At 39.7% G+C, this 26316-nt stretch overlaps 1 protein-coding gene and 2 non-coding genes across 3 annotated transcripts; all 3 read right to left on the bottom strand.

Annotated features, from left to right (window-relative positions):
• Window positions 1-4185: 4185 nt before the first annotated feature.
• rpl10 (ribosomal protein L10) lies at window positions 4186-10159 on the bottom strand. Its single transcript, XM_042492291.2, has 7 exons — window positions 10138-10159; window positions 9983-10014; window positions 8297-8355; window positions 7698-7805; window positions 6474-6612; window positions 6016-6178; window positions 4186-4401 (listed from the first exon to the last, which is right to left on the bottom strand). The coding sequence occupies exons 2-7, from the start codon at window positions 10003-10005 to the stop codon at window positions 4246-4248; spliced, it is 648 nt and encodes a 215-aa protein (XP_042348225.1). The 5' UTR covers window positions 10006-10014; window positions 10138-10159; the 3' UTR covers window positions 4186-4245.
• LOC121947595 (small nucleolar RNA SNORA70) lies at window positions 4541-4673 on the bottom strand. The gene has a single exon (XR_006106087.1). It is a non-coding gene; the product is annotated as a small nucleolar RNA SNORA70 (small nucleolar RNA).
• On the bottom strand, window positions 7981-8113 carry LOC121947594 (small nucleolar RNA SNORA70). The gene has a single exon (XR_006106086.2). It is a non-coding gene; the product is annotated as a small nucleolar RNA SNORA70 (small nucleolar RNA).
• Window positions 10160-26316: the final 16157 nt, after the last annotated feature.

The following is a 26316-nucleotide window of genomic DNA, read 5'->3' as shown; positions in this document are numbered from 1 at the left end:
TCTCTGGTGGGAATGGGAAAGCCCAAGGAGGTGCCAACACAGGAGGAGTTAATGCTGGAGGAATTATCTCAGGAGGACTCAGTGCTGGAGGAGCCTCAGTAACTCGTGGTGACAAGGTCAAGAAGTGAGGAGGAGGAGGTGAGTTCTTAAAACTGAGGCCATGTTTATACGAGAACAGCCCTACTTAAAAAAGAAAAGTCTTTCCTTTGCATTTAAAAAAAATCAGCATTCATATGATAACATTGTGAAAACCATCCCCATACACACGGATCTGCAAAAACGACCACAAACGCCGCAGTATGCATGTCAGGCTGGTAGTTGGTGGTGTAACTTTGCAATGACACACAATAGAACAACACAGACCTGTGCATTAAGGCGTACTCCTACAGAGCGATGAATAAAAAGAAACAAGAAGACAATGGCAAACACACGCACAGGAATCAACTTTGAATCGAATTCTGGGAGAATGTTGACACAAATGATTTTGCCTAGTAGTACAGTATTGTGTGGCTGACTACTTAGTTTACTTGGAAAGTCCAGGCAGGATTTTGGACGTGCCTGGCCTATGACAGGGTCCAGTATGACCTACAGAGCAATGAAGCTATGGTTCAACTCTCTTCAGACTAAAAATATTACTGTAACTCAGTTAAACAGAAACACTTCAAACATCAGCAGCCAAAAACCTTTTAAGAGTTACACAGGTAACTTTCTTTCATAACAAATGATGATTTTTTTGCAAAAAATCAGACCGTTTGCAGCTTTGGTTATAAGCAGCAGTTAAACTGCTTGATAATCCTCTGTCTGTTTTGGTGTTTAGTTTATATTTTTAAAAGTCTTGTGCTTTTGTCTTTCTGTCATTTTTTTCAGTGATGGAAGTGATAAAAGTTGAAGAACTCTTTCACTAGATGCCTGCAGACCCCATCCATCGAACCAGAGAGAAGCAACATTGCCAGAACAGGTGGAAAATGATTGCTTTCAATATTTACAAATGAATCATATTTGGGTTTCACATTTTTGCATTCACAGAAAACATGACCCTACCAGGCACATACTCAGAGTTGTTGGATATCAAATCTTGAGAAAATGCATAAACCTGTAAATAAATATGCAATGTTATAACCAAATCATAAATTAAATGTAAATGACTTTCCCAGTGGACGATTTGTCTTCTTTACTGGTTTTACATCATGAAAATGCACCGAAAGGCTCTTGACAATAAAAATTTAAATTCATCCACAGAGGGAATTTGGTAAGCTTGGTAGACAAGCATCAAGCATTACTAAACTAGGTTAATATAGGGCAAAAAAAACTATAAGTTGCTACCATCACCTGGAGCCAACTGCATTTTGAGTCAAGAATTCAATTAAACAAAAACTGCAAACATTAAAACACCAGTGCAAATCATCTCTGTATCTCCATGAAAACTGCTGACGCTAAATAAACTCCTTCAACAACAGCTGTCCTGTTTTTGTTTTGTGTCATATTTGATCTTCTCTTATTAAATATTAGGCACAAAATTCAGGTTAATCAGCGGTGGAATTTAACAAAGTACATTTACTCTCAAGTACAAATTAAAGTACACATTTGAGGTACTTGTGGGCAACTTCAGTATTTTTATTTTTATGTAGCATTCAACTCTATGACATAGTATAGTATGGTAGTCTTTTTTATTTACTTTGTTTTTCTTTTTTTGCTAATTGTCAGGAAGTTTTTCTTGTATTTTTTTATGATTTTCTTTCTAATTTCTGGGCCATTCCTTCTTAAGTTGCTCATTGCCTTCATCCTCTGTTTTTGAAAGAAACTCGGCCAATATTCCCAGTTTTCAAAGGGTTAAAAAAGGCGGCTGCTTACAAGTGGCTGAGACAACAGAATACATCAAACTGAACACGGCTTTACAGCCTCAAAGTGTCCATGTTTAGTCGTGCGACCATAGTGTAGTTCATGTTAGCAAATGCAGCCAGGCTTCAAAAATCCTGAAAATTGAGTTCATTTATGGAGATTATCTTGCTGAAGAAAATATACTGTATATGTATCATATACATTTGTCATATACAAGTTTAAGACTTCCTTCTCTGTTTTTTTTTTTTTTGGCTCTGAGAGAGAGGAGCTCATGTTCACTCACTAATTGAACTTTCCAACACCATGAAAATAACATATACGAATTCAGTTAGCTGATGTTCAACAGTTTTCTTGTGCTGTGTTCAGGTGCCTTTTACAAGTATATAAACCTCTGAATCTCAAGAAAATTGGTTTGATGTGACCAAAAAAAACTATGGAAAAATGTCCAGAAAACCACACTTATTATTCTCTTGATTCTATATTTACAATTGTTACCAAAAAAAGATATATACATATATACACATACACACATTTACAGTACTCAGCATAAATGTGCACACCCCAACAGATTTTTCAAAAAACACATATCTCTCCTTAGAATAAATACCATCTATGGGATCCTATACACTAAAATGTTCGCACATCTCTGGCAAATGGGTTTTAAATGAGATTACTCAGAAACAAAAAGCAAATTGGAAGTTTTCTAACAAAATGACTTAACTATGGTGCAAAAATGAGTACAGCCCAATGATTGTTGTAGGAATAAAACCTGATAAAATTCCAATTAACAGGAATTTACCTCCAGATGAGTCTAATCAACATCACACAGGTGGCCACCAGGTAATTTACAATTAAGGACAGTATTTAAGAGAGCAAATCCACTCCCACTCAATGCTGACAAACATGGTGCCACATGGAGGAGAAATGTCACAAGACTTTAAAAAGAAGATCATTTCCTTACACAAAAAAGGCCATGGTTACAAGAAAATTAGTAAAGCATTGCTAATATGTCAGAATACAATAGCAAAAGTGATCCAAAAATTCTAAAAGGATGGACTTGTGGGAAGCTCGCTTAAATGTCCAGGCTTAGCAAAAGCATTAGAGATTAAACAGGACACAATAGGACGCACACTGCAGAGGACAGGCATGCACGGGTGTCCTCCGCGAAGGAAACCACTGCTGACGCCCATGCACAAAAAAGCCCGTCTAGCATTTGCCAGGGCCCATTCTGATATAGAAGTGGACTACTGGGACTCTATACTATGGAGTGATGAGATGAAGATAAATCTTTTTGGCATCCAAAGGGTGAGGAGTACAAGGACAAATGCACGGTACCCACAGTAAAGCAGGGTGGTGGCAGTGTTCTTCTGTGGGGTTGCATGAGTGCCGCAGGTGTCGGGGAGTTGCATTTCATCAACGGTATCGTGAATTCACAAATCTACTGCCAAATACTGAAAGAGGAGATGCTACCATCCCTCCGTGCACTGGGTCGCCGGGCACTCTTCCTACATGATAACGACCCAAAACATACAACTAAGGTCACTGTTTGATTTCTGAGGAAGAACAGGCTGAACGTGATTCAGTGTCACCAGACCTCAACCTTCTGAAAAGATCAGTTGAGCTTCATTCTCCATCCAGCATCCAGGACCCGAAAGAATTCATTCAAGAATGGAGAAAGATACATGATGCAGTATGTTGCCAACTTATTCATTTAATATGTAGAAGAGTTGGTGCTGTTCTTAAAAATCAAAGCCATACAAAATATTGATTTAGGAGGATGTGTGTATATATATATATATATATATATATATGAGAGAGAGAGAGAGATATAGAGAGAGAGAGAGAGAGAGAGAGAGAGAGAGAGAGATGGCTTTTTCATATCTCTTTTTCACTTTTTTCTTGTGTTCTCATTTTTATGCCATTTGCTTATAACAACCCTTTTTTTCCAATTTTTTTGTCTTTTTCTTGTTAAATGGCTTGTTGCCTTCTTCCCATGTTTTTGGAGGAAATCCAGCCAATTTGCTCAGGTGTCAAAGACTTAAGTTCATCAGATTTCATGTAATTTTGTTTTATTTGAGATGAACACTTTAAAGTGTACTCTACCACCGGCAGTAAAAAGAACAGTCGCACAAGTTGCAGCTTTAAGGCATCCGTTCACATAAATTCCAACCATTTAAACTACAGAGAGAGGGTGTTGCATACTGTACATATTATAAAGCCCTAAAGGCAAATTTGGATTCAGCATATTTGGGCAAAATAAACAGAACTACTCATACCACAGACTGAGTTGAGAAATCACTGCCTAATGCATGAATCCTGTGAAATAAATCAGAGCCATCACCTCAATCACTTTTTTAATCAAACCCACTTTTATTGGATGTCTGAATACAGAAATCGGCAGCAGTTCTAGTTGGCATGCAGGGCCTTCCAGCGGGTCAGAGGGCCTCTGCTGGGGATATACTTCACCCCACAGCCATCAGGAATCAGCCTCTTCTCAGCCATCATTTCATCAAAGTCGCAGGCGTTGAACTTGGTGAAGCCATACTTCTTGGAAATATGGATCTGAAGGAGAGGACCAAAAAAAATTCAGATTAAAAATAATAATTATAGTCCAAAAAGTATGACTAAGTGTTAAAAGAAATCTTTAAATGGCTGAATTAACCTAACAGGGTAAAAGCCTATAAGAGGCCCCTGAGAGGCATTTTGTCTCAGTGGTCCCTTAAAGCACTCAGCACCTCCCAGCTGAGGACATACACAACCAAAGAGTCACTGTCTGCAGCCTTTGCACACCAGAAGCACACCAGAGCGCAACTGGTCGGCTTAATAAGCTGCATGTGCGGAAGTCCCATCAAGTGTCATTTGATAGAGCATCTTATTATTGTTATTGCAATTTAGTAGCTCTGCAATGCATCAAGAAATAAAAAATCCCTGCACTGAAGCTGTTCCTTAATTTTTCAAAGTATAATATCAACACTAAACTTTTTTGCCTCATCACTTGGCAGGTTTCCATTACAGATAAGCGCAAAACTTAAGCAATATTTTTGAAATGTCAATAAAACAAATGTGAGATGACTGTGTTTCCACTGAGTGATGTTCTGCGACTTCTCCTCTGGCAATAACATTCCAGGAAGCACGATGATGGATGTTCAAACATTAGCAGCTTTATTTCTATTGCAGCCACCACACTAGCCGTCATTATTTTCAATCCAAGGCCACGTAGGCATGTTGTGGAGCCATAATGGAAAGGCAAGCCCCTTATTCATAGGAGCAGCCACATATGAGGGATTTCTGGGAGGTGATAGTCCATGATTTTACAGAGGAATTGTGGATTCAAAACTTATGGATGATCCGCTCAACTTTCTCAGAGTTATGTGATGCAGTAACACCTCTTGTAGCTCCTGCTGCATCATGAGGGAGCCAGTTCCTACTGACAAGCACACAGCCATAATATCATGTGACCTAGAAAAGCCAGAAAGTTTTCTAAAACATGGCTTTTTCAAATTGCCTGGAATACCGCGCCATGTGAGTGTACAAACTTTTCAATAAATGGAGTTTTTTCTAAATTGACATGTTACCTTTAGGTGTATTTTATCTTTGCAATTTCAATTTTGCGCAATTTGAAGGTTAATGGAAACCTGCCTAATAAACAGTTCAGTGGTAGGTTTAAAGATTTGTAACATCAGAAATGTGGACTTTCACACTGAAGAGTTTGATTCATTTTGACAAGACACTGAAAGGTGGATAACTGAAATTAGATAAAAAGCTTTATGGCAATTAAGCCTCACAAATTCAAATTTAAGACTTTTTAAACTTTTAAGACTTTTAAGACAATAATACTGAATAAGACATTTCAAGACTTTAAGGACCTATCAACACCCTATTATTTTGGTCATCTGTACATCTTTTGAGCAGTTTACACAGATCATTCCTATTTGCTTTTTGCTTATGGGGGTTTTGTTGCAGTGGCCTGGTGAGTGCGACTGTCTCTGGCTCTTAGCCATTGTCCATCTCTCCTCCAAGCACGGCGGTGAAACACCATGCACCATAGATGATGGCAAAATGCAAAGGACTGTCACTCTGAGCTGAAGATCAGGACATCCCTGAATGCATGGTAACTCTGCTCATGTTTTCCCTGTGCAGGGTTTCAGTACTGACGAGGGTGACATGCTTGTTTACCTTCTGGCGCCCGGGGAACTTGAACTTGGCTCTGCGCAGAGCCTCAACCACGTGCTCCTTGTTCTGGGCTTTTGTGCGCACGGACATGATCACCTGGCCAATGTGCACACGGGCCACGGTGCCCTGGGGTTTACCAAAAGCACCTCGCATTCCAGTCTGGAGCCTGAAGAACAGGAGATGGAGACCAGAGCAAATATGATGGTGAACTGCACACGATAATTTAAAAACATGTATAAAAATCTTTTGTCAATCTTCTTTAAGATTGCAGTCATTTTAACAGCCCAGTCCAACAGTTTGGAAAAATCCCTTTTGGCACAATAAGTATAAAAATATTGATTTGGACAACAATTCTAAATTTACAATTCATCACATCCTTTTTGTGGACATCTCATTAACCTCTCCGTCTCTCTCTGTCAGAACCTAAAGCAGCCATTTACTCACAGGTGGCAGATTCTCACCTATCAGCTCCAGCGCAGGATAACATTTTGTTGATGCGGATGACGTGGAAGGGATGCAGACGCATGCGGATGTGGAAGCCATCCTTACCGCAGGTCTTCACCATGTACTTGTTAGCACAGATACGAGCGGCCTCCAGAGCTACACGGGGGGTGGGACAAATTATTTCATGAGTAAAATATATCTGAAATGGTAATTCTGTTTCCACCTAGAGCTGCTATTCGCATTCAAACTGCAATGCATTTTTGTAAAGTCTTCCACATGGTTATTCCGGGAAGTTTAAGAGGCAGTTTTTTGTCTGCCTCATTTTGCTGGCATGTAGAAGGAGTTGATTTAGTCCGCTTTTTCTTCATATGTGTTGCTCTACCACAGGATGAGGATACAGAGCATTGTCTAGAGTGGCAGCGATCAGCTCCAGAGGCTCTATCAGCAGCTGTGCCCTGTGGAATCCAGGGGTTACACATAATATCACTCAAAAATAAATCATATCAGGTCCGCACAAGTCCCTTCTGCCTCAGAAAATGATGTATTAAGAAGTGCTTTTCCCCTTTTATGTAGCACAAGCGACTGACCAATGACAATTCAGTAAGACAAGAACATACTGACTAACCAGAAGGTGTTTGCCCTTGATTTTTTTATTAATTTAAATTCTGGCGTGAACTGTAATTTCTGGAAAATAAATATGAATTAATGACATAATGTATCCATACAAAATGTCACACTGGTCTGCAGTCAGTTACAGTATTGTCACAAATCACAAACTTAAGTGAACACTAACTATGGCTGCTCTTCTGGCCTCAACATGTTGTTAAGCTTTCCTGCTTCCAGATAGTGGCTGGGAAGCAAACAGACACTCTGCTCTGATCACCAGCACCAGTCTGCTCTCAGTGCATCCACCTTAAATCTCGCAAATGCAAGCTTGACGACACACGCAGCAGCAGACAAATTAATGTGTAAACCACAAGTGCACTTAAAATCTAGCCTCTGCCATTTCCACACATAGTACTGCGAGCACCAGAGCTTGTGTGTAGCTTTTTATAAATTGTATTCTCCATCTAGTCTCATATGAATATGTAACATGGATCTGCACAGCAGTGGGAGGAGGTTTTTGTTAAATTTAGGACTGAAAGTGTCCGAATTGTTCCCAAACAGAGAGTAAACCCCCCCAATAACAGGTTGTAGGTCACACGTACACCTTTGCGTTTTGTCATGACTCCTTGACTCACCTTCAGAAGACAGCTGCTCGTACTCATCAGAGACCATGTGGCCACACAGTGGGAACTCGTCTACCTTTGCCTTCTTCCTGCCGAGGTCGAAGATCCTGATCTTGGGATCTAGAAAAAGGAAAAAATCATGAGTGACAGCTTTGAAATCGTCAAACCACATGCACATAATCAGATCTCTTACCTCTCAAATATCTACACGTCAGACATTCAAACTAGTGGGACTAGCATCACAAAGAGGGGTTGTCCTCTTTCCATAGATTGTCACCAATCTATGGAAAGAGTATTATGTCTCAGTGGTCCCTTAAAGCACTCAGCACCTCCCAGCTGAGGACATACACAACCAAAGAGTCACTGTCTGCAGCCTTTGCACACCAGGAGCACACCAGAGCGCAACTGGTCGGCTTAATAAGCTGCAGGGTTATCAACAGACTTTAGCAAATGGCACTGTAGCCTGAATCTAAGACCCAGCAAACAGACATCAAAACTCACCGCTACTTTGGTAACTCCACAGGCTGTGGCACTGACAGCTGAACCTGACTCCGTACATCTTTACAACAACAACGGTGTTGATCAACAATATTGATATTGAAGCAGCTTACCAGGCACACCCCTGCAGAAGCGGGACTTGGGGTAGGGCTTGTTCTTGCAGTAACGGTAACTGTGGAGACAGTGTGACATGAAATGATTTACCCAAACATTGACTTTTGCTGTTGCTCTGACACTTCGATAGTTACGGATAAATCTTTTCAAAGTGCTAATGACCCTGTCCTGTCACTGGTGCAAGATGTCAATGGATAACAAATATAGCTGCATTTTCATTAATTACCTGAAACAGCTGTCCACTATAGGTTTCAGTAAACATTACTCAAAAACAGGAAAAAACTACTGACACTGGGACTATTTTCAGCAGTGGATTAATACACATTTGTTTCTGAAGTCAGTATTTTCAGCAGCACATCATGTGTGGGATTGGGATAATACTATTACACCCACACAGCAAAATTCACATGTTACAGCAGCTCAAGAGTCAGATGTAAGACAAAACATTACCAAAGTATAGTAGATAATTAAAATATAATATGAAATCTATCTAAACTATAACTGCATTTTACTTATAAAAATAGGCTTAAGTTCATGATTGATTGTTGCACAGAATAACTAAAATACACACATGGTGTGTAGTATATGTACTGTAGAAGTATACAAATATGTCCTACAAGTTTTATTGCACAGTTAAGTGGTAAAACATTGCACAGCAGGAAATTGCATGCACGAAAAACTGTAATAATATGGAAAAATACAAATATGTACACATTTTGTCATTATTTATGATGATTATGAAAAACTATATGTCACCCAAGATGGAAATAGTGCAAAGGTGTATACCATGTTTTAGGTGATGGAGACAGGGACAACAACTGTGTTATACTACATCAATGAAATACTTTGTGTTCATGATAATGAAGGAAAATGTCAGCCAGTGTAACAGTGTGGGTGGGTTTTTAAAGTCAAGTTTTGGGTCAGTGCTTAAGCTCTATTAATATAGTTATATATAGAAATTGCTGACAAGAAGAAATAAGTATTAATTGTCCCATCCCTAAATAAAAGCGGTGCACTGCGGAAATAAAGCTACTATCAAGATGCAAAGGACGCATTAAGTCAACATTGCAATAAAGTAATCGTATATAAGCTCTTTCGTATTTACTGTGAGGAAACTGGTCGCGACACGTCTTGAAAGCGGTCTCTGCCACCAACAGAAATCCTAAAAGGAAATTCAGAAACCACCTAACACCGAAATAAATCACATTCTCTGCTTTCTACGACTGCTGAGCTTCTATCAGTCAACCACTTTACACTGTCATACTACTCTGCTGACTCTATTAAAACCCAAACTAAAAATGCCATAAATAGCTTTAAGAATACAGGTAGAATGTGAAACTTTTATTTAACCCTACAAGTGGCTGAGTTTGGGTTGGACGTTAGCGCGCTAGCCTCATGCTAGCTGACATTAGCTCAAGTGGCTTTCAACATGCTAACATTAGCGCTTTTTAGCTGTCAAATAACTTCTGGAATTAGCGGTGGAGACAAAAACTAACAGCAAGAAATGCTAAGTAACGTTACTGGACACGTGTTTTTGAATATTACACTGAAACAACTGTCTGTGTTTGTCGGCCAGGCTTGTGTGAATGTCAGTGCGGTGCACATGGTGCGAGCCGGAGCCGCTGCCATTTTCCTCTCAGAGACTAAACCGGCCCTGATCTCAAATCATGAAGAACACAACTTACCACCGGGCTGGTCGGCGGCCCATGGTTGCGATCTGTAAATTAACAAATTAACGGTGTTACTTTACTAAAATCGAGGCCAGTATTTCTGTAAAATGACTTTAAATCTGACTATTTTACGGAGAGCTGAGTAAAACACGCTCCCACCACGTACTCACCTAATGGAGGAAAGGAAGAAGCAGCTACTTCCGCTTCGTCATATGGTGAGGGCCTGCCTGCGGAAAATATATTTTATTTTCATTTACGCATTATTTTTTACTTCAGCGTCTATTTTTGGTTATTTAAAGCATTAACATAATGGATACATGTAAATTTATGGTTATAAAAATTCATTTAATGGCAATTTACAACCTTCAACTGAATGCTGGGAAGTGTAGTTTTATACGACGACAGTAACAGACTGTTGGGTGACCTATAGACTGTATATAAAGAAAATCACTATCTTTACTTACAGTCTATGGGGTGACCTCCACCATGCATCCACCTTAACCCTTTGACAGCTGGGTGGACACTACTTTTTTTGTAAAGACACCTTTCACAATTATTTAATTTCAATCTTTGAACCCTGAGCGAATTGGTGAGATTTGTTATTTGAAAGGCAATGAGCAACTTGGCAAGGAATTCCAAAAATTGTAAGATTTAGTGGATTTAAAAAGAAAAACACAAAAGCTGGGGATTTTTTTCTTCAGAAGACTACATTTATAATTGTCATTATCACATATTTAAAAATTATTTTACCAAATCATTTACATTTTAAGCACTTTTTAAGGTAACCATTTCAGGCCTAACTAATATTAGCCAAAAACATTAACATTAAATGTCAAAATGTCTGCAGTGCGAAAGACTGATAGCTTGAATTTTGGTATCAGCTGAACATGCTGAACAATGGTTTGTCTGGCTGCAGGTGATGAGCTTGAATGTGTATGTTGCATCATCTCCTGCTGACTTTATCTCACTGATCTACTCACTCCCTGAATTCCTGCAAAATGCAAAAGCTGACCGAGGGTAGTTAGCTTGATGAGGCTGATTAGGTTCACCTGGGCCTTCTCAGGCTATATAAGCGGGCCCAGCTGTTGACTTGTTCTCTCCCTTCCTCCAGCAGACATCCTCTCTGACTTTTTGGTTTTAGTATGTTTTATTAAATTTTGTATGTCTTAGTTGAATAAATTATGGTTGTTTTTCTCCAGTGTTGACTCCCTCTTTGTCACTGAGCCAGTTTGTGACAACATGTGAAGTGAAGTGACTGAAGTGAGGTGGGGGGCTTCTTGATGTGTTTGAAGGCACAAAGTTTCTAGATTCTTTTATGTGGAAACATATTTTCTTTATAGAAATATAGCAGAAATCTTATAGATCTGCGTTAGCTTTTTAAGCAACACTTAAGGTAGTATTGAGCATACAGGTATGAATAATAAGTGAAATATACATAAGAAAAAAAAGTATGATGTGGATGAATAAAAAAATGAAAATAATTAACACTTTATTTCAGGTGGTGCATTATGTGACAATAATATGACCTGAAACCATCTTATATCTTATATATCATGTCATTATATTACATCGTTACCTGTAAAATATAATATTTCACTCTAACACCTTACTTTTGTGTTACTCCCAAACACTGACTATATACACTCAGTAGTCACATTGGCTTTTCCACCCTGAGTGGCTGTAATTGTGGCAAATTTGTCCCAACGTTGTCAAGAAAAGTGGTCAAGTTAATCCTTTGCTGAAAACACTTGAATAAGCTTCAGTCAAAAACACCGGCGTCTCAAGAATACTTTAAAGAGAAAAACACTTGTTGCATGCAGGATCAGATATGATAGACTTTGATTTGAAATAGATACATACAAAGCAGAGTAGTCTGGAAGATGACTGAGTGTACGCAGCTTATACCACCCTTATGCTTGTTTTGTCTTTGATCTATGCAGATGCTCTTTTCATGTACTGAAATAGCCATAAATCTTGGCCTCAAAGTTTGAGGCTATGCTTAAAGAAGGCCGCATTATTTCCCTTGGGTCTTGAGTCTGCATAACTCGTAGCCTACGGCCTTGCTGGGCGAGCGTCCTTCTGTCTCCTTCCCAGTTCAGCTTCTCAGATGGAAAAAAAAACGATATGACTCTGAGCCAGTATAACGTCTGGCTTTGGGGCCTATTTTTGGTATTGATTCACAGAAAACAGATATAAGACATACACAAACACACACACACACACACACACACACACTATATTTGATAAACCATTTGATCTAACACAGGTAATGATGATTAAACACCTGTTGCTGTCCTCCCCATCTATCCACCTGCTGATCTCTTTTTTAACTTTAAATCATCATTATCATTTAGCTCCCAAAAAACACCCCTCAAACACCTGGGTGCCAAAAGCATCAGCCTTTTGTTTGTTTGTTTGATTTTTGGTTTTTTTTGTTTGTTTTGTTTACCATTACAAAGACACAAAGACACAGGGATGACATGCAGACGAGTGTAAGGGTAGGTACAGGTTACTTACATGTAGAAAATCAAAGTAGGGAGATTAACTGTAGTTGTTCATGGTCAAAATCTGAATGATTATTGGAGGGAAGCCGCTTTGTGGAGAAAATTTGGGTCAAATTGTTTTTGAGTCATTACTAACATTTGTGGTAGTAGTAACAATGCAAATTAACACCTCCCTCCTCCTCTGGCATGAATCAAAAATCACTCTCTGGCCTCCATCTAGTTCAGATTGCAGCAGCTCGGCTTCTCACAGGTTTAAACAGACAACATCACATTACCCCAATTCTTGCTTCCCTCCACTGGCTCCCGTTTTAGAATTTGATTTCAAGATTTTACTGATCACTCGGGTCTGGCCCCAAGCTACATAGCAGAAATGTTGATCCCTTATGAGCCAGTTCGCAGCCTCATGTCCTCGGATGGGGCCCCTCTGGCCGTTCCAGATTTGAGGCTTAAATCTAAAGCTGACTGCGTCTTTGCCATCAGGACCCCTTGGCTTTGGAACAACCTGCCTGAGGAAATAAAGCTTTGGACTGCAGGCCAGCCAGTCTAGTACCCACACTCTTTTACTACGAAGCTACGCTTTCAGCATGAATGGTGCCTTCACAGATGTACCATGGGCACTAACACACCCCCATACCATCACAGATGCTGGCTTTTGAACTTTGCGCTGATAACAGATTGGATGGTCCTTTTCCTCTTCTGCCAGGAGGACACGGCATCCATGATTTCCAAAGTCGTTTTGAAATGTGGACTCGTCGGACCACAGCACACTTTTCCACTTTACATCAGTCCATCTCAGATGAGCTCAGGTCCAGAGAAACCAGCAGCATTTCTGGTTGTTGTTGATATATGGCTTTCAATTTGCATGGTACAGTTATAACTTGCACTTGTAGATGTTGCAACAAACTGTGTTAACTGATGATGATTTTCCAAAGTGTTCCTGAGCCCACGTGTTAATATCCTTTACAGAACGATGCCAGTTTTTAAGGCAGTACCACCTGAGGGATCAAAGGTCATGGGCATTCAATGTTGGTTTTTGGACTTGCCGCTTATGTGCAGAGATTTCTCCAGATTCTCTGAATCTTTTGATGATATTATGGACTGTAGATGATGAAATCCCTAAATTCCGTGCAATTGTATGTTGAGAAACATTGTTCTTCAACTATTGGACTTTTTGCTCATGCAGTTGTTCACAAAGTGGTGAATCTGGCCCCATCCTTGCTTGTGAACGACTGAGCCTTTCATGACACTCACCTGTTTCCAATTACCTGATCACCTGTGGAATATTCCAAACAGGTGTTTTCTGAGCATTCCTCAGCTTTCCCAGTCTTTTGTTGCCCCGGTCCCAGCTTCCTTGGAACATGTTGCAGATATCAAATTCAAAATGAGTGAATATTAGCAAAAAAACAATGAAGTTTATCAGTTTGAACATTAAATATCTTGTCTTTGTAGTGTATTTAATTGAATATAGGTTGAAAAGGATTCACAAATCATTGTTTTCTGTTTTTATTTCCGTTTTACACAACATCCGACTTGATTGGAATTGGCGTTTGCATTATTATTATGTTGGTACATATATAACAACCCTTGAATTTAAATATGGGGATTTTTGATAACGGTTTGATTATGTAATAAAGGGGTAGGATTAAAAAAGTTTATGCTTCTTCCTACTACCCTTCGCACATGTAAATTAGTGCAATCTGCAGAATGGAATTCATGTCCTTTTTTTCTTTCTCTTTTGTTGATATGGTTTTAACAGCTGTTTTTGTTGTATTTTACATGTTAAAAAAAAAAAACCTTCAATCAGTTTATCATCCTCTTAGTACAAATCCTGTGAGAATCAGTAGATTCCTAATGCACTCTACAATATGGCCATTAGGGGTCACTGTTGTACTGTATATACATATAAAGTCACAGCTTCTTTGTGTCCTACTTTACTAATTCCTAAAAAGGAACAATGAGCTCATATCTTAACTCTTGATAATGCAGAACAAATGTTGCTCTCTAGCTGGGGAATCTGAGGAATCCTTTCCTTGTTCAGATGTCCGCTCCAACATTACTCAACATTACAAGCTTCGGTAAACATCCTCAAGGCCCGGGAGGATTTGTGAGGGTTATTTATGTACGTCTAATAAGTCCAGACGTCACGAATGCTGTGCTCATACCTCTTTGAACTTGTGTAAGAAGCTGCTCTCATACTTTTACTCTGTGATTTCAATATCAGCATCAGGTATAGATATGTTTGAAATATACCGGCATGAATAGAGTTATGGAGTCTATAAATGAATAAATAATATACTTGTGCAAACACAGTCAGTCCTGATTAGGAAGTGATATTACACTGCCACTCCTCTGTGAGTGAAAAAGAGGATTTATCAGTCAGGAAAGCCTTTGAACTTTGACTGTGATGCCTGCACAGCCTCATGTGTAGGTCAGCTATCAGCTCTGCTACTCCTCCCTGTTTTGTCTCGACCTTCAGTTCTGTCTGTCTCTCCTCCAGACTTTGCTGTGTCTGAGCTTAACCTCAGTGAAGGGCAACGATGACAGTGTGGCGATGGGAAGGGAGCAAGGACCAAAAATGGTCCTACAGTATGTGCCTGTTTCTTGTGACCAATGACACACACACAGACACACACACACACTTCAGCACACACACATTTCAACAGAAATAGCCTTTTAGTTTTCCAGACAAGACCTAAAAGTGGGACTACATTTTCCATTTAGGTCCAGGAGGAAAATAAGCAGTTATCTGTGTAACTGTAAAGAGTTTGTTTTCTTTTCTAAGATGTTATAACCGGGTAGGTGATATTTTAGTATTTTGACATTTTAGGAAAAATCTGATTCTTTGCTGAGAATTAAATGGGAAGAAGATCAATAACTCAGTCATGTCTTTAAGCTAAAAATAAAGTGAGAGCTAGCAGACTTAGTTTAACATTAACCATCCAAAGTCTCTGCAAATTGGTTTGATGTATATGAAATACATGGGGAGAAGGCAAGAAGCAACTTAACAGGACATGGCCCAAAAATAAAATTAAAAAAATACCTGAAAATATGCAAACATTTCTGTAACATGAGTTAAAATATAAAATTACTATAACAATAGTTTGCAGAACATTTTTCCCTTTTCTCTTTGGATAATTTTCTAATAATCCTCCCCTCTTATTTGAAAGAAATTTTTTTTTCTCCCATGTTATTGAAAGAAAATCATTTGCTCTGGTTTCACAGGGCCAAATAGCTTGCGAAAGGTGTCTGAATGCAGCACAAGAAAACTGATGTTGATTTTGGTTTCAAAGGGCTAATACTTGAAATAGCTAGCCTATTTTCATCTGTGTCTATTTTTAAACCACACTTGTTTGATTTGTTTAATCTGTGCAAAAACCAAAGTATAAAAGCTCAACAATTTGTGGCTTTATGGAAGTTACGTGTTGAATTATTTCTTGGGGGTTTTCCTTGTACTCCATCTCAAATGTGATGTTAATTAGCAGTGAGGTGTTGCTACAACACATTTTTTTCAACTTTGGACACAGCAGGCTAGCTGCTATGCTAAGCTAACCATCTCTTAGATGTAGCTTTATATTCTGTGTAGAGAAATTACCTTTTCATATTCTCATCTTACTCTCGGCAAGAAAGCAAATTAGCTAACTTCCCAAAATTTAAAACTATTCCTTTAAGTGGAATATTCTCAAATTAGGAGGTCAAAGGGCAAATCTTCGGAACAATGTTTAGTAGCATTAGCTCTAAAAATCACTAAAAGTCACCTGATGACATCATATGCTCATTTGCACATTAGTGACAAAAAGAAAAAGTACAAAAAATGTAAATGCTAAAAAAAAATATACGAAACTAATTGGAAAGAAAAACATAGAAAAACACAAAAAATACAAAAATAATATAAAATGCAACAAAAAATTTTAGAAAGTGGAGGCATTTTAAGACTCTGCTGATAAAGATTCTACAGAAAAATCTAGTGTCCTACACCTACTGACTGGCACAGGTGAGAGGGGTAGTAACTGTGAGCTGCTGGCAGAAGAGCCAGGGACTGTGATTATTCTGAGCATCATATGCATGGGAATGAACAGTCCATTTTCACTCTGAACTTGTCAGATAGTGCTACTCTGTCAGTGCTTTTGGCGTATGAGTGCAACACCAAAAGTCCAACCACAGCACAGCTGGACGGTGTCAGATGAGAGCGCACTCAGACAGAATCAGTGGCAGTGTTATCATACGCTGGCATATGGCACTGGGCACGTCCACATGCAAGGTGCACAGGTAGCATCACTCAAGAATGCAACTGGACGCAACTGGTCGTGTGTGCTCAGGACAGCCTCAGGTAATAATGCTGCTGGTAACAATGTGATATAAGGAGCATGATTGGGTGGGTGGGGAGGTGGATAGGTCCCACAAACAAAAAACTTTTACGTGGGAATCTGAAGTTCGCTTTTTTTTCTCTACACCTTACTATTTGCCTCTTTTGCCTAAACCTTACCATGACTTTGTTGCCTAATCCTAACCATCATGTCAGTCCATGCTGTTGTGTAAACATAAGGACTGTGCTGCTTCATCCCACCATGTGCATTTGTTGACATCATGGTAACAACACCTCAGAGCATAAACAGCTGTACAGTTGTAGTCTCTGTATAAAAAAGAATCTGCTAAGTACCTTACAAGTATGCAAATGAATAGTGACAGCGTGTAGAATATATGTGGAAGGTTGAGAAATGCAAGCAAACTCCATGATGACAGAGCTCCTGATCATTTAAACAATGGCCTCTGTTTGTTTCTGTGGTATGCTGCTCTCATGACAACCTAAAAGGACAAATATATTATCGACACTGAATTGCTCATAGCACCAACCACACCCTAACACCGACACACAGAAATCCTGCTGACCAGTGTAACTGATGAGGGTGTGGTGGCTAAACACTGTGTGTGGTGCTGTGAAAACGGAAGTGTCTCTGGGAGGTGCAATTTTGTCTTCTCCACTGTGTGTAGGCAGAGAGTGTGTGTGCAGGCAGAGAGCGTGTGCTGTGTGCAGTTACAGTGTAATCAAGTTCAAATGAGAGGCTCAGGGTCACTTCTTAACAACAGGAGCTATTGCGTCATTTTATTCCTCATTCTAAAGAATACTTAGCAAAGAACAGACAGAAAAAAAAGAGCACAGTGTCTTCGGGCTTGCATAAAAAGAAAGTGAAAGAGAGACATGGGTGGGTGGGGTCATAAAGCACACACAAGGCAGATAGTTTCTATATATATGTATGTGTGTCTCATCATCCAGAGAGTAAAAGAAATGAGATTGTGATCACCTAAAGTATTCTCTGGATGAATTAGTGCAACAGGCTCTGGACAGGTTCAATCACTGTTTACATTTCAGTCATTTTCTCAGAGTGTCGTCTCCACTCCAAACAGTCCAGCTTCTTAGTTACCATACAACACACCTCTAACAGGATCAGAGCAGCGTGTGTATTCAGCTTGAAGATGTTTTAATGCATATCTTCTTTAAACACAGCTCAGACCAAGGTCTTTGAATATATAGACTTATTTCTGGAATAAAAATGTGATATTCATGGTACATTATTGACTGGTGAGCTGTTCAAGGTGTACCCCACCTCTCCCCCACAACACTTACAGTAAAAGAAACAGCACTGACTCATTCAGGGGCTGCATGATGTACGAGCGCTACTACAGGCACATGCATGGGCACACTTTTAATTTACCATTTTTGTCTCGACTGCCTGTACCTACTTCAGTTACTAACATTGCAGTGTCTTACACCCTTGTTATGGTTTAGTTTAAAAGATAATTAGACCTACCAATCGACACACATCAGAGTGACAGCACACAAATGTAAAATGTAACTTCCATACTTTATTAGAAAGAAAGAAAGAAAGAAAGAAAGAAAGAAAATACTCCTCCAAAAGAAAATAGTTGCAACAGCAAGTACACAGTGCCAACAAAATAAAAATGCCAAATTATTAAAATGAATAATACTGTGTGAACAAACTTTTCTAAGTTGTATCAGTTTATTTGTATGTAGGATTAGTCAGGCTAGACACTACTTTGGCACATTACTGCCTCTCAGGTTTAAGACTGAATTGCAGCTATACATAAAAATTTCGTTTACTCATTAAACAGAGAAGTTGCATAACATCACTCAGCGGAAACGCAGTAATCTTGCAATTGGGTTTTAATGTCATTATTTAAATATCACTTCAGTTTTGCACAAAGCTGTACTGAAAATCTGCCTAATGTCTTATTTCATTAATATTGTCTTGGCAGTTTACCAAGTTGAAACTTGAATGTTTTTGCTTTCAAGTCTCAAGTCAAGAATCAAGTCTTTAAGGTTCTGTCTTAAGTCAGCCAAGTTTGAAATCCTTATTTTGGTGACTTAAAATGTAGAGCTAGTGAATTGTTCTTTAAAAATTGTAAACAAATTCGATGACAGAAGCAAAACCAACAATGAATTATCCTACTAACAAGTATTGTGTGTATCAGTGCCAAATATCTCATTCCTCTGTATCATAGAGCTCCATTGTTGTCGAAAACGATTAAAACCAAATCAGTGAGTCACAGTGTTACACTGGCTGACGTGTTCCTTTATTACCATGAACACACACACACACTGTAGATTATTATGACTCAGTCCCAGATACACCATCCTGCTGATGGAAATATTCACTAGAACATCAAATATGGATTCATCGGCCCCATCAAATGCACTTTTTCCTCCTGTTTGAGTAACTTGTTAAAGTGGCCGGCTGTATAAATCACTGAACCCATTTTTCCTTTCAAATGAAAATATGTACTTGTGAGGAATTTCTTTGCATCTTCAGTAACCAGCCATCTTGAGATATGTCGGGAAGCACTGAGAGACAGATTAACACAATATTGGTTTTAGTCTTTGTGTGGGATTTGGTGAAAATAGGAAAAATATTAAATAACGCCAACCCTATCCTTTAAGTCTGCCTCAAGTTCAGGCCTGAACTGTCAATAAAAACAAGTTCTGAATGAGAGTGAGAATGACACACAAGTGTGTGAATGCTGTCTGTGTCTTTCAGTGATGCATTTTCATAGCATTTTATATAGGGGATCTGTTCTATTACTTAAAGCAGGAGAACACAGAATTAGATTATCATTAAGTCACAAGGCAGTATCTGCAGAATGATGCATGGCACACTATGTGTCGGAGCTGTGCTGTGAGTCATATTGGAACAAGCGGGTATTTTTGCTGAGTGGGCATTTGTTGCCAATATTGTTAATGAGGAAGTGAAATTGAAGCATTGCAACGGAGACTGCTGCCAAGGAAAACAAACAAATGAATTTGACTTATTCCTCCATACCATCCACCTTGTGATTTGTTGTCTTTTCTCTATCGTTACAGTAAGATTCCGTGCCTCTCTCCCCCTCTCCTCCCCTCTCTCTTTCTCTTTCCTTTTTTGCCATGATTGTATTTCAGTTGTTATTTACGACATCTATTGCTCGTCTGTCCGTCCTGGAAGAGGGATCCCTCATCATCCTCTGCAGCTCTTCCTGAGGTTTCTTCCTTTTTTTCCCCCCGTTACAGGGGTTCTTTTTCGGGAGTTTTTCCTTGGGTGATGTGAGGGTCTATGGGCAGAGGGATGTCGTACACTGTGAAGCCCTCCGAGGCAAACCATGTTTTGTGATAATGGACTCTATAAATAAAACTGAAAACTGACTAAGATTCCTACTCGTTACTTACATACCAGCAGACATAAAAAAAAAAATCTGCCTTAATTTGCTTTCTCAAATTAAGCAGTGTTTAAAGTAAAATAGAAAGCTTGTCTTAGTACTCAACCATGCTTTCTGAGATATGTTGAGAAGGTTAGGGTTAGGGTTAGTCCACTCCCTCACATATTTCAATTTTGGTTTATCCATGTGTTGCCAAAGCAAAATAAATACATCAAACAGAAAGTAAATTTAAAGACACAAAATCATCAACATTTACAAAATAATTACATTATATATCGATAGTGCTTAAATATTAAATGAGTTAAAACTGCAATACTTTGAAATCCCTGTCTCACTGTCTGTCTGTGTGTCTGTCTCCCTCTCTGCAGGTCGTGTCTCTGCAGGTCTGTGTGTCAGGCTCAACTGCCTCAGTAATGAGATCATATGATGTCATGCAGTTCAAGCAGGAGCAACCTTCTGATCAGTCTGGCTGAATCCTGGTATGTGTGTGTGTGTGTGTGTGTGTGTGTGTTAGTGTGTGTATGTATGTGTGTTTGTGTGTGTGTGTGTGTGTGTGTGTGACAGAGAGAGAGAGAGAGAGAGAGAGAAAGAGAAAAGGAGGGAGTATAGGCCATAGGTTGCACAGTCTAACAGAAATATACAGAACACAATATACAGCAATAATTTCAACAGAGTAGTTCTATAAAAGTTGTTTATTGCCTGCTCTCTCTCTCTTTATGCGATTCTTCAGCATTGTCCTTCGTCTGTTAATGTCCTAAGAATTAACAACGCATTCTCATCCCAAGTCATTACATGTTGCCTCTTTGCAGTGGACTTCCACGTCTACATATTACGCTCTAGGTATCCTTCTGCATATGTGCTTTACATTCCAAGATGACGCTACTGTGATGTCAACACAAGCACATGGTGAGATTATACAGTATGGATGGTTAGGATTAGGGGAAGAAGGCACATGGTAAAGTGAAAATAAAAACTCCCTCACATTCAGACATGAAGCAAACGCTGGACTCCTGCATGGAAGTTCGGGTTTGTTGGACCCTTATATTACATTGTCACCGGCAGCCTTTAAGCCTGAGTGACGCTGCCCGACTAAGTGACACTGCCAGTGCGCATATCATGCATATGGGGCAGGTGCTATGAAGCCGTCTGCCGGCGTATACTAACACCATAACCGGTTCTGTCTGAATGCATTCTCACCGGATGCTGTCCAGTGGTGTTTGATGCGGACACGATAGGCAGCTTTTTGCATTGCGATCTTATGCCAAAAGCACTGTCAAAGTGGCGGAATTTGATGACTTCGGAATGAGAAGCTGGAATTTCTGTATTCCTGCATCACCTTCCAAACCTTCATCTTGTCCAGTAGATATTGGTTAGTTTCATTGTGAACACAATCCGTTGTAAACATTTTTTATTTCTCTCTTTATGTTGCACTGTTTCTGATTTTTTTAAACACTCTCTCTATGAGGCTGCTCTTAGGCACAGCAGTACTTTCTGCTAAATACTAATTTCAGCATGCTAATATTTTCAGAATAAAAATGCTAACATGCTCATTTTTGGCATATATACCAAATTCATCAATTTTTCTCTGTGTGTTAACATGCTAACATTCTTTAAGTGCCACCAAACACAAAATACAACTGAGACTGGTTGGAAATGGTGTAACTTTTGAATTTGGCATACATATAAACTACGCCCGGGCGATGGCAAGAAAGGAAATGTCAATGTACACCAAAGTGTACAGTTCATTACTGTCTGATTGTTTTTGTCACATTATTACAATGTGAAACATTTCTCTCAAAACCACAAACCTCATGGTGGTGATAGAGGAAAAGTCAGGGGATTACCAGTAGGATTCATCCTCTTGGGACTATGAATGTTATTTTATGGCAATCAGTCCAATAGTTGTAGAAATGTCTTAGAAAATGCTGCTAGCATGACTAAAGACATGACTGAGGAGAGGCAAAATGAGATCAAAGGGGGAAACGAGCAGAGGGTATGATGAGATGAGGACGGACAGGGGTGAAGTGCCGAGCCAGAGAGATGGATCACAAGGGTCAAGTAGAAAACCGGCAAAATATTTTTTTACACCTCCGCCCCTTTCCGACTGCACTTCATTTTTATTCTTCTCACACGCATTTTTTTCTATGCATCTTGTGCGCACACACATCATTTTCAAATACTTTTGGCCATGACATCATTGGGGGATGACATCATTATTTGTTTCTTCGAACATCTGTTTCCACTGAATCCATTCCAGATGCAGGTAAAGATGACAACTGCCACCCTGTAAACTGGAGCGGATTACTGACGGAGAGATAAATGGATCCCAGAAACACACACTGTTGCACAGTCTCACACACACATACACACAAATACAGCATATGAGTCACACAGGTGTGATGTGTACATGACTGTGTGTGCCGTACCTGTGTCTTTCTGCAGTGGTGATGTAATGCATATTACTCACACAGTGTCACCTCTCACTCACTCACCCACTCACTCTCACACACACACACACACACACACAGAGTGATTCACAGGTAACTGACAAGTCACTGAACCAGTGGGGTCATGATGATGTCAGTGGGATCAGACAGACTCTTAAACACAACTGTGTGTGTGTGTGTGTGTGTGTGTGTTTATGCAAGTATACCCTGTGTATACGGATGTGCATATTTGTGTATATACATAACTGACAGACATTCGCAACAATGCACATTTTGTGCGCACACACGAAAGCAACAACAGAAATCCGGAAGATGTAGCACAAGAGAAGTAGATTTAGTGGAGAAAAGAGGGAGGGAGGGTGAGAGGGAGATCAGTCATTCATAGCTGCTCTCTCCACATTCCTCCTCCCTTATATGGACAAAACTACTGAAGCCCATCTCTCCATCTCGATACCACACACACACGAATGCAGCGGCCACCAAACTACAAACGGTTGGGGGTTTCTTCATCTTTTTCAGCCCCTGACCTAAATGTAGGAAATGTTATCTTGCTCTAGAATCCAGTCTAATGACAGTATATTGCTGTCCCTGTTATAATGGCACCCTGCAAAACATCCAAAACACCCTCAACATTCAAGCAAAAAAACACTGATATCAAGATTCCATCTCTGTGCATCGCTGCAAGCCTTTGTTTGTTTGCCTTGCTCTTTTTCTCACTCGTCATGCTCGAACTGTTTACTGCCGTTCTCAATCCTCTGTGTTTAAATGAGTTCAGGAGAGTCGAAGGCCCAAGAGAGGCACGCTGGTCATGAGGGAATCCAGCAGTGCTTGCTTGGGGAAAGAGCCAAAGAGATAAAAAAAAAAAAAAAATAAGGAGGGTAGAAACACAACGAGGGGGTGGTGATGGTGGAGGTTTTGGGAGATGGGGGGTGTGCAGGCAGGCTGAAAGAGACAGAAACAAAGTTACTAAGAGGAGGCAAAGACAAAGCGGCAGAGAAAGAGAGGCAGAGAGAGAGGAAGGGAGAGCTTTCCTTAAAAGGCTGTGTTTGTACAATAGAGAAGGCGTCCGAGTGTTTAAATGTACTCGTGTATGTGCGCTCCCAGGTTGTTAAATGTCCCCAACCTATATTAACAGATGGTGGAGGGGATTAAAAGGCTTTACAGAGTAGGATACAGGCAAAACTTCAGAGGGGATGCAGTCGGAGGGAGACCACTCTCCTCAGGGCTGCAATTACATCACTGATCTCTGTGTGATCTTAGTGTGTGTTTATGTGTGTGTGTGTGTGTGTTCTTGTGCTTCCGACATAATGAGGACTGAAACGCATTTTTAACAGAGTGAAGACATTTTTGGAAAGTGAGGACATTTTGTGTAGTCCTCACTTCTTCAGGGGTCTGAGGGTTAAGACTAGGTTTTAATGTTCAGGGGGTGGGTAAGGTAAGGGGTCAGGTTTGGGTTAAAACACAGCACTTTAAATGAGTGCTAGGAGAGACACAGGCACAAAGGGGACCATGACTGTTAAAAACTTTAATAGTTCCTTCTTAGAACTCAAATTGGGTAATTAAAAGCCCCTTGTAAAACTATCAAAAAGAGTTAAGAGTTAAATTATAGGGAAAAAATTAGGTTTAGTTGGACCAGTGACCAAGGGAGGGCAGCATAAGTTATAGTTTTAATAAAACTGTAAAAGCTCCCTCAGTCGCTCACCTGGTTGGTTAAAAAAAAGACACCTGTAGTGGACGTTCATATGACAATTCATAAAAAAAATATGTATTTAAATGATGAATAATTTAATGTATTTTATTTTATTTTATTTAAAAGGGAACATATACAGGTTAAAACATAAATGTTACCATTTGATGCACAATACCAGATTATAGCTTAGAGCTAATTTGTCTCTGCAGTCCCTCGGCAGGTCAGAACAAATGACATGATATCACGAAGGTGCACAAGAACAAGAGGAAAAAAGACAAACACCAGACAAATAATACACATATTAGCACTGATAGTGAAGTAGAGATTGAAGTACAAGAAACTCTGTTTGAGTGTGTGTGTGTGTGTGTGTCTGGCCAGTAACTAGGAGCAATAGATTCCTGTAGTCTGATTCATTCAGCTCAGTCAGGTCTCCTTGTAAAGACTGCCAATGTGTTGTGTTGATGTTGAACACCCCTTGTCTAATTTCAATATCCACTCGCAATGTGCACACACACACAACATTTAACTATTCTACTTTTACTGTAACTTACTCACCACAGTGTGCATGTGCTGATTACATGAATACAGACACACACTCATCCTGTGTCAGCCCCATGTACTCATTACCCAACAGGAACTGCAGATCTGGGAACAGGTCCAGATTTCTCTCTCTCTTTCTCGATTTGCCAGCTCTGCTCTCCTTCAATCAAAGTGATTTTCTTAATATGGCCAGAGAGGGAGTAAAGAGACAAAGAGAGAGTGGACATTGGAGGAGAGTTAGCGAAGTAGCTAAATGTTCCACAGTCCATCTATCTTCACTCCTCATGCAGCGCCCTGTCCAAGCTAGAACTAATTCGAAGTGTTTGTTTAACCTACAAAGTTTACACGAGTGGGCTTTGCCTTTTAGGACTGCGCAGAGATTTAGACAATCACAAGTTTTATTTACTTTGACAACCAATCTCAAACTACTGTATCCATTCTCAAGGCTGTCAGTGTGGGTTAAAGGCACAAACCTTTTTTTCCATTTAAATTTCATACACTGATATGGCAGAAAATATTGGCACCCTTGTATTTTATTAAAATAATGGACCTTGCCCTGAACAGTGTTAAATGAAAATATTTTTTAAATAGACATACAAGGACTTTCTTGCCAGTCCTAGTCATCTTACATCCACTCCCACTAACACACCTTACCCACCATTGGACCAACATCCAAAGTATTGAGCATAAGACGGCAGCTCTGAATATAGCTCACCAGAAGGTGTCCTCCAGGCCCTGGCAAGTGGTCTTCCACTCTGGACATGCGGTGGACTTGACTAAGGGGCCCTTAACACAGCAACAATTTTTGCATGAAACGTTAAACTTTTGTTTGGCATTACAGCGTCTCCTGTGAGAATGGTGATGTCAAGCCCCACTTCGTGCATGCGCATTACATTTTAGACATATAGACATGCGCGAGTCGGAGGACAACAATAACAACAATGGCAGGCTATCGAGCTATGTTTGTGCTGCTGACTCTACTGACTTTATTAACACTGTCAGTTCTCATGCATGCGTTCACCATCATCTTCTTGTTTGTTTATACTCACCGCTCTGTAAAGAGAGCGCCTTTTGTGAAGGTGTGAGATGTTTCTTCTATGGTGTGTCATTACAAAGTTACACCACCAACTACTGGCCTGGCATCCATACTACAGTGTTTTCGGTTGTTTTTGTGGATCTGTGTGAATGTGGATCGTTGGTTTCACAGTTTCATTATATGAACATGGGTTTTTTTTTAAACACCTCTGCCCTGCCTCCAGACCATCCACCTGTTGCTCTTTAGTTCCAAAATCATTTGCCTATGCCTGTACTCTATATACTCTCTTTACTATGGACTCCTCCTTTGTTTGCCTGCTTGGTTTTAGTAGAGACCATCTGTTATCTCTGCCTGCTTGAGCTTCTAATACTTCTTCTGGGTCTAAACCCATGTTCACAAAATCCTTACATTAAACCTAGAAAATAGAA

The sequence above is a fragment of the Plectropomus leopardus genome, chromosome 9 (genome assembly GCF_026936395.1).
Source record: "Plectropomus leopardus strain MGB_pleo_1.0 chromosome 9, ASM2693639v1, whole genome shotgun sequence".
NCBI lineage: Eukaryota > Metazoa > Chordata > Actinopteri > Perciformes > Serranidae > Plectropomus > Plectropomus leopardus.
This window is presented reverse-complemented; position numbering and strand designations above follow the sequence as displayed.